This window comes from Ranitomeya imitator, chromosome 2 (assembly GCF_032444005.1).
Source record: "Ranitomeya imitator isolate aRanImi1 chromosome 2, aRanImi1.pri, whole genome shotgun sequence".
NCBI lineage: Eukaryota > Metazoa > Chordata > Amphibia > Anura > Dendrobatidae > Ranitomeya > Ranitomeya imitator.
In genome coordinates, this window is record NC_091283.1 from 507,595,349 (window position 1) to 507,605,065 (window position 9,717).

Here is a 9,717-nt window from a genome sequence, read left to right on the forward strand (position 1 = left end):
AAGTATCACGTGTGATTTTGCAGTCAGATAGTTTGTTGAATCTCATAGGACCTTGGAGGAATTCGAGGAGGTTCGTCAACTTGATGTACAGGGGCCTGTTGGACACTTTTTTACTGAGACATCCGTTAATGTTGAGGGAAAAATGGATGGCAGATCTGGGTCCTTTATCGGAGTCTCAGTGGGAGTCCATATTACAATATATTCCCAAAGTTTCTTTAAGTGAGGCTAAAAGGGTGTCACAGCTATATTTACTCTATAGAGTTTACAGGACCCTGGTATGGATGATGAATGCAGGTCTGAGTAAAGGGGCTAGTTCATGCTAAATGAAAATGTATCAATCTGCTTTGCACCATAGTTTTGGTATCTGACTGGAGTTTGTGTCAGACTGTATGACATTTTGGATGTATGCTTTAATAGAAAGTACTTGATTAAAAAAAAAAATGAAGTTGGATTAGTGGCAGGACACACACATACACTTGGTACAGAAAGTATTCATAACCCTTTAAATTTTTCACTCTTTGTTTCATTGCAGCCATTTGGTAAACTCAAAAAAGTTAATTTTTTTCTCATTAACCCCTTACCGGCATCGGACGTACTATACCGTCCGATGCCGGCTCCCCTGCTTTGATGCAGGGCTCCGCGGTGAGTCCGCATCAAGGCCGGGACATGTCAGCTGTTTTGAACAGCTGACATGTGCCCGTAATAGGCGCGGGCAGAATCGCGATCTGCCCGCACCTATTAACTAGTTAAATGCCGCTGTCAAACGCAGACAGCGGCATTTAACTACCGCTTCCGGCCGGGCGGCCGGAAATGACGTCATCGCCGACCCCCGTCACATGATCGGGGGTCGGCGATGCTTGTATATTGTAACCATAGAGGTCCCAGAGACCTCTATGGTTACTGATGACCGGTGGCTGTGAGCGCCACCCTGTGGTCGGCGCTCACAGCACACCTCCATTTCTGCTACATAGCAGCGATCAGCAGATCGCTGCTATGTAGCAGAGCCGATCGCGTTGTGCCTGCTTCTAGCCTCCCATGGAGGCTATTGAAGCATGGCAAAAGTTAAAAAAAAAAGTTTAAAAAAATGTGAAAAAAATAAAAAAAACATAAAAGTTTAAATCACCCCCCTTTCGCCCCAATCAAAATAAAAAAAAATCAAATCTACGCATATTTGGTATCGCCGAGCTCAGAATCGCCCGATCTATCAATTAAAAAAAAGTATTAACCTGATCGCTAAACAGCGTAGCGGGAAAAAAATTCGAAACGCCAGAATTACGTTTTTTTGGTCGCCGCGACATTGCATTAAAATGCAATAACGGGCGATCAAAAGAACGTATCTGCACCGAAATGCTATCATTAAAAACGTCATCTCGGCACGCAAAAAATAAGCCCTCAACCGACCCCATATCATGAAAAATGGAGATGCCACGAGTATAGGAAAATGGCGCAATTTTTTTTTTTTTTTTTAGCAAAGTTTGGAATTTTATGAACTCGTACTGACCTGGAGAATCATAATGGCAGGTCAGTTTTAGCATTTAGTGAACCTAGCAAAAAAGCCAAACAAAAAACCAATGTGGGATTGCACTTTTTTTGCAATTTCACCGCACTTGGAATTTTTTTCCCGTTTTCTAGTACACGACATGCTAAAACCAATGATGTCGTTCAAAAGTACAACTCGTCCCGCAAAAAATAAGCCCTCACATGGCCAAATTGACAGAAAAATAAAAAAGTTATGGCTCTGGGAAGGAGGGGAGCGAAAAACGAACACGGAAAAACGAAAAATCCCCTGGTCATGAAGGGGTTAATGTACATTCTGCACCCAATCTTGATTAAAAAAAACAGAAATGTATTAATTTTGCAAGTTTAATAAAAAAGAAAAACTGAAATATCACAGGGTTTTAAGTATTCAGACCCTTTTGCTCAGTATTATGTAGAAGCAACCCTTTGAGCTAGTACAGCCATGAGTCTTCTTGGCAATGATGCAGCAAGTTTCACACCTCACACCTGGATTTGAGGATCTTCTGCCATTCTTCCGTGTAGATCCTTTCCAGTTCCATCAGGTTGGATGGTGAACATTGGTGGACAGCCATTTTCAGGTCTCTCCAGAGATGCTCAATTGGGTTTAGGTCAGCGCTCTGGCTGGGCCCGTCAAGAATGGTCACAGAGTTGTTCTGAAGCCACTTGTTTGTTATTTTAGCTGTGTGAGGGTCATTGTCTTGTTGGAAGGTGAACCTTCGGCCAAGTCTGAGGTCCAGAGCACTCTGGAAGAGGTTTTCATCCAAGATATCTCTGTACTTAGCCACATTCATGTTTCCTTCAATGACAACCAGTCGTCCTGTCCCTGCAGCTGAAAACAATCCCATAGCATGATGCTGCCATGTTTCACTGTTGGGATTGTATGGGCAGATGATGAGCAGTGCCTGGTTTTCTCCACACATACCACTTAGAATTATCAGCAAAAAGGTTCATCTTCGTCTCATCAGACCAGAGAATCTTATTTCTCATAGTTTGAGAGTCTTTCATGTGTTTTTTAGCAAACTCTATGCGAGCTTTCATATGTCTTGCACTGTTGAGAGGCTTCCGTCGGGCCACTCTGCCATAAAGGCCCAACTGGTGGAGGGCTGCAGTGATAGTTTACTTTGTGGAACTTTCTCCCATCTCCCTACTGCATCTCTGGAGCTCAGCCAAAGTGATCTTGGGGTTGTTCTTTACCTCTCGCCAAGGCTCTTCTCCCACAATTGCTCAGTTTTGCTGGACGGCCAGATCTAGGTAGACTTCCGGAGGTCCCAAACTTCTTCCATTTAAGGATTATGAAGGCCACTGTGCTCTTAGGAACCTTGAGTACTGTAGAAATTTTGTTGTAACCTTGGCCAGATCTGTGCCTTGCCACAATTCTGCCTCTTAAGCTCCTTGGCCAGTTCCTTTGACCTCATGATTCTCATTTGGTCTGACAGGCACTGTGAGCTGTGAGGTCTAATATAGACAGGTGTGTGCCTTTCCAAATCAAGTCCTATCAGTTTAAGTAAACAGAGCTGGCCTCCAATGACGGAGTAACATAGTAACATAGTTAGTAAGGCCGAAAAAAGACATTTGTCCATCCAGTTCAGCCTATAAAATCCAGTTCAGCCTATAAAACACACAAACTCTTTGTCCTTAGTGGGGCTTGAACCCAGGACTCCAGCGCTGCAAGGCTGCTGTGCTAACCACTGCGCCACCGTGCTGCCTGACATAGTAGAACCATCTCAAGGAGGATCACAAGGAAATGGACAGCATGTGACTTAAATATGATGTCTAGGCAAAGGGTATGAACACTTATGACCTTGTAATATTTAAGTTTTTCTTTTTTATTAAATTTGCAAAAATTTCTACATTTCAGTTTTTTTCAGTCAAGATGGGGTGTAGAGTGTACATTAATGTCAAAAAATGAACCAAATGGCTGCAATGAAACAAAGAGTGAAAAATGTACAGGGATCTGAATACTTTCCGTACCCACTGAAGGTGTACACCACTCATCCAACACTCCTCATTCATGAAAAGGCGTGCTCCTCTTCATGAATAAGGAACTTCAGCACATTTCAAGACTGGGGTGAACAATGAACTCATAGTGTCTTAATTGTGGAAGTAACATCTGGTAAATAAGCTAAGAACCTGACTTATGTCCTCTCCATAGAATCCATCATGCCTTGCCCTTCAAGAAGATGAAGACACCCAAGTTTTGCACAAACAAACATACCTGCAGGAGGCAGCATGGAAGCTGTTTCAAGACTATGAAAAAAAACTGTACACAACACGTTTCACTGCAAATCTCCATAGGGAAAGGCTTAAAAAATCCTTTCATCACCTACACCAGTATCTGGAAAAGGAAAAAGAAACATGTATTGCCAAACAGGGGGATTCAGTAGAAACATCTGTTAAAAATTTGGAATTAAAAGTCCATTCATTGGTAGGCTTGTCCACCGCCATTACTGATTTTCTAGTGAAATTGGAAAAAGGAGAAATGCTAAATGGGACCACAGAACATTTGATGAAACTCCAAGATCAACTGAAGGAGATGTCCAAATTCAGTATACCATCTATAACTCACATATCACCATACCAAGTCCAGGAATGGAGAGGAATACGGCATATTGTAAAACCAATGTCAAAATCACTATTCTTCAATCCCATCAGTGCTAACCCTAATCTCTTTGTATCACAAAATCTTAAACAGGTCAGATACACATCCTTTCTTCAGGCCAGATATAGAAACACTTTCTTTGAGCCCGGGCTTTATGTACTAGGAATGCCTGGGTTTCAGAGTGGTGATCATTACTGGGAGGTGGATGTTGGCCATAAAACTAACTGGATACTTGGTATTCTGAAAAACTCGGTGCCGCTAAAGGGACCTCATATTCTGAGCAACGATCATGGGTTTTTAGTGATCCGTAAACAAGAAAACAACGTGTACTATGGATGTAACCTATCAATTCTTAATCTTGTGGTTTCACCAATGAGAATTGGGATATTTGTGGATGTTTCGAGAAGCCACATAGCTTTTTATAATGCAGATACAACAGAGTTGATTTCTGAGATGTCTGGTTGGTCCTTTGCCGGTACAATTTTTCCCTTCTTCTGTCCAGGGGTTCCAGTAAAGGAAGAAGACTTGGTCCCTCTATCCCTTTGCTAGGCTGAGCTGCTATACACCCGTGCCATCCAGATAAGTTTTCTTTTGTCTCAGCCTACTACAATCGATGTAAAAGCAGAATCAATTGTCATCAGGCTTTTCCACCAGTTTCTGCTGAAAAATAGGTGATCAGGATCAAGAAACGCAACATGTAGTTTTTTCTGATCTGGCTCCTTGAAGGGTTCAGCACTAGAACTGATGTGCCTGATAAATAAGAACGATCCCATATAAATCTATGGGATCAGTTCTTGCGTCACTTTCCTCACTACCCTTGCAGGAGGAAAAGAAAAAGGGAAGCAGGATAGGTGGAAACAAGTGTTTAGTCACTGCATCATAGGACTTCTGTCTGAATTGTTGGGAGTAATGAAAAGGGACAAATATTGGCAGGGACAAATCTCTAAAACTGTCACTGCTACTACAATATTCAGTGATTCGATAATCATTATGCAATAGACGAACATTTTAATACATACAATTTTTTTGCAAACTTTACTAAGTTTTATTCCAAAATAAGAGGCTTCAATACAAATATCCTTGTTACGAGGCTATTCCCTGCTTGTTAGTTTATGGAATATACACAGGAAAAGCCATAAATGTATAATAGATGTGAGTCCCACCACTGGGGCCTGCTTCTACATCAAGAACAGGGCTATGAGGTGTGCCACTGTCAGTGGAGAGGTGGTTGGAATTCCTGTTCATCTGAATGTGAATTCCAACCACCTCTCCTCTGACAGCAGTGCACAGCAGGGCCCCATTTTTAAGGCAGATGAGGGTACCATTGGTGGCACCTATATCTATGCTACAAAGGTGGACTATCCTGTGGCTATACCGTAAATGTATGTATGGGAATACACCTTTATAGGGCACTTTTGTGAGACAGCCCCTGTCCATATGCCCCATAAGGATACATAGGCACCATAGTGGAGGTCCCGAGCTGAGGACCGCCCTCTATCAGCCAAGGTGGAGACCCACTAATTGACAATAGCTCTAACAAACTCACTGCATTTATATATAATATACATAACCCCAATCCACTAGTGGGCTAGCCACCTCCAAAACCAATACTTATTCACAACCACCATACAAATTTGTAGGTGAAGAAGAGGCATAAGCAAATATAAAACCATATACACTTTATTAAGACAATAATAAAAAACAAGACAAGGATACTCATAAAATACTGATAGCAAACAGGACAAAGGATTAAGCTTATTAATTATTTAAAGCCACAAAACGCACCCTATTTACCTATACAGGATATTAAATGGTAAGGACATACTTAATTTCAGAGAAGAATCTAGTAACTATTCCTGGGGAAACCATACAGATTTCATTAGTATATAGGCTATCACAGCCCCATAAATCTCTAACCTGTATGCTTAGGTCTGGGAAAGTGTCCTGTGCAAAAAATATATGGCAGAGCCGCCTAACACAGCCTACATAGCCGGCAGGTAAAACAATTGCCAATAACAACTATAACATACACAGCTCTAATTATCAGTAACAAGAGAAAAATATCTCCTATCAGCTATATCCTACCCGGCTCTAATCACTACTACAGCCTGCATAGATGGCAAACAAATCCGTTGGTATTGGCTATATAATAATGGGCTAACGTCCTATGCAACTTACATTATTGTGCTTCCTGTCCTGCACGCACATCAGTAACCCCAACAGCGCCGTTTCGCCTCTGTGGCTTCCTCGGTGAATGTCCAGATTGACCGGTAAATCCTAGGTTTTACCGTCCTTCTGACTTTTACAGTAACATAAATATATCACTGCTTGTGCTCTAACACTACTGTAGGATGGTAAGGATCCGTTTACTACGACCAACTGGTGGCTCAATATGCCCACCAATTGGTAATCTCTTACCGATCAAAGGTCGTTTAAATACCTGTTTGCACAGGCAGACCAAAGTAAAAGATACGTACTGAGCGATCCATAGTAAATCGCTCATAGGCCAATGTCACACTTGCGAGTGCAATGCGAGAAACTTGTGCTAGTCTCTCGTATCAATACCCGGCACTGCCACCGGCAGTTCGGACTGAAGCGTTCATCTACATAGAAATACATTCAGCCACACACTCTGGTCCTGAGTGCCGGGTGTTGATGCGAGTTTCTCGCAATGCACTTGCAAGAGTGACACTGGCCATACACATAGTCTGCCATTGTTCACGCCGGTGTGAGTCCTCTTTCCATAGGAAAATGCACAGATGACAATGGTGATCATATGTGCTACATAAAAGATCACTTCACATGGTGAACGAGCGTTTTGCTCGTTAATCGGTTGATCTGCAGCCTGTATACAAGGTAAGAGAATTGCATGAGCATTTTTTAACAACACTATGTCAAGATAATCATCCAGTGTGAATACGCCTTAAAGGGAACCTGTCACCAGGTTTGGCCGATATGAGATGCGGCCATCACTTTTCAGGGCTGATATACAGTATTCTATAATGCTGTATATCTGCCCCCAACCCAACCTGCAAGAGAAAAAAAATTCCTTTTGTTATACTCACTTGCGGGGCAGTCCTGTCCAATGGGGGTCACTCTTCTTGGTCCGGTGCCTCCCTTCTTCTTGCAATGCCGCCCTCCAGCTTGCTTTTTGTGGATAAGGCGTCTCCTCGGCACCACGCTCTTGCGCTGGCGTACTTAACTGACCTGTTGAGGGCAGAGCAAAGTACTGCAGTACGCAGGTGACGGGAGAGGTCAAATTGCCCCGGCGCATGCGCACTGCTGCACTTTACTCTACCCTTGACAGGGCAGAGAAGTGTGCATGCGCAGGAGCGCTGTGCCGAGGAGCCAGTGTTGATGTCGAGGAGACGTGTTATCCATAGGAAACAAGCAGGAAGAAGGGGATCGTAAGAAGATGGGAGGGGGCGGACCAAGACCAGCAACACCCGTTAGTGGACCACCCCCCACGTGAGCATAATAAAACTTATTTTTCTCTTACAGGTCGGGTTGGGGGCTGATATACAGCATTGTAGAATGCTGTATTTTAGCCGTGAGAGGTGATGGCCGCGTCTCTGTTATCGGCCAAACCTGGTGACAGGTTCACGTTAAGTCTGCCATTAAGACAAGAACCATAAAAAGGGTGTAATATCTGGTGCATATATTGTCTTTATATACCACGAGATTGTATGACTGGCATCTCACAATGCGGCTGACACCCGTAATCAGGCTTGGTGTAGGAGATTGCTGCAACTCTTAAGACCTACCTGAAAACTTGTGCGCTTATTCACTATGCAGGTCTGTATTGGTCTGTATTGGTCTGTACCTTTACCTCAAAAGTTGTATCCAAAGATATACTGATAGGGAATTTAGATTGTGAGCCCCATCGGGGACAGTGATGATAATGTGTGAAAAAATGTAAAGCGCTGCGGAATATGTTAGCGCTATATAAAAATAAAGATTATTATTATTGTATCAATAGCTTTATTGTTTACATATGTTAATATTTGCCCTTCATGTATTTGGATGGTTATTCCCACTTCAGACATTAATGGCATGTTCAGAAACTTTCTCAAAAGTGGATCCTGTCAAGTGTTCACTAAACAAGATGGTGGATCCTTGTGGCTTTAACAGGTTTTAAGTTGACTAAACTGGTGTGTAGAGATTAAGGCAAGGCTGGTTTCCACCATTAACCCTGGAAGGAGTTGGACTTTGCTGCAGGGTATCCTTAGGCTGCAATCCCCAGAGTATGCGCTAATTATCAGATGGATGCAGCAATGGCATCAATACACAGGCCATTATAGAGCACAGGACATGATGGTGGCCACAGGACAGAATCATTGCAAGATGGACTCAGACAGGGTATGTGCACACGACATCTTTTACATAGAGTTTTTGAAGCAGAAGATGCTTCAGGAACACTGGCGTATTTTTCCTAAAATCTAGTTAAAGTGGTTTTGCAATATCTTTCCAGACGACTTTTTTTTTTTTTTTTAACGTACTGTTATGTGTACTACGTGTACTGTTTATTTTACTACTTTGCGTCTTTGAAAAATGTCCAATGACTGAACATATTCGCAGTTGCTTTTTTACATTGCAGTGCATATGTTCATTCTTTTCAGCGTTTCTTTAGTGCTTTTTCAAGTGTGTAATGGAGTGTACCTAGCTAGAAAAGATGTCTGCACATACCCTTAGGTGTCAGCCAGTAGTCAAAAGCAGAAGAAAAACTACAAGTGCCAAACAAAAGTATCCAAAGGGTAAGGCATCAGTGTTGTCAGGAGTACACCGAGGTCAGGATCCAGGTGTAGAGTCAATTAACCAGTCTGAAAAACCAATAACTAAGGCTACTTTCACACTAGCGTTGGTACAGGGCCGTTGCCATGCGTTGGCCCGACGTACTGACGCAAACTGCGAAAAAAATGAAGAACGGGGGCAGCGGATGCAATTTTACAACACATCCGCTGCCCCATTGTAAGGTCCTTGGAGGAGGGGGCGGAGTTCCGGCCGCGCATGCGCGGTTGGAAATGGCGGACACGACGCACAAAAAAAGTTACATGCAATGTTTTCTTGTGCCGACGGTCTGCCAAAACACGACCCATCCGTCGCACGACGGATGCGATGTGTGGCCATACGTCGCAATGCGTCGGCTAATACAAGTCTATGGAAAAAAAACGCATCCTGCAGGCAACTTTGCAGGATGCGTTTTTTCTCCAAAACGACGCATTGGGACGGACGTCACACAACGCTAGTGTGAAAGTAGCCTTAGCCAACAGGCAAAGTCCTGATCCGAACTAACATTCAGGCCAAAAATGAAGTAGCTGGGTTAGTATAGCCGAGCCTCAATACCTCATCATGGGAGCGGTCAATGGAAGGCACAGAGCAGAAGCAAAGGAGTTTAGTACAAACAGCAGGGTGTGATCACAAGCCCAAAGAAATCAGAGAAGCATAACACCCACCCATAATACCTGCAGAATCAAATGGGGTCATGTCAGCGACACCAAGGGTGCACACTGATCACGTAGTGTAATGGTGGATGCCAGAGAATGGTTCTGGAGAGTGGTCCCTCCTCAAGTCAAGGAGGCTAGTAATAGCTGTATATGGCG

General features: G+C 43.2%; 1 protein-coding gene across 2 annotated transcripts in view; it reads left to right on the forward strand.

Annotated features, from left to right (window-relative positions):
* LOC138664712 (E3 ubiquitin-protein ligase TRIM21-like) overlaps positions 1 to 9,717 on the forward strand; it is a 37,563-nt gene that overhangs the window by 27,340 nt on the left and 506 nt on the right. For both annotated transcript variants that reach the window (XM_069751646.1, XM_069751647.1), the window contains one exon: positions 3,671 to 9,717. This exon is cut by the window's right edge and continues 506 nt beyond it. In XM_069751646.1, the coding sequence (XP_069607747.1) occupies positions 3,671 to 4,666 (996 nt within the window). In that variant the 3' untranslated portion in view covers positions 4,667 to 9,717. The remainder of the gene's footprint in view (positions 1 to 3,670) is intronic.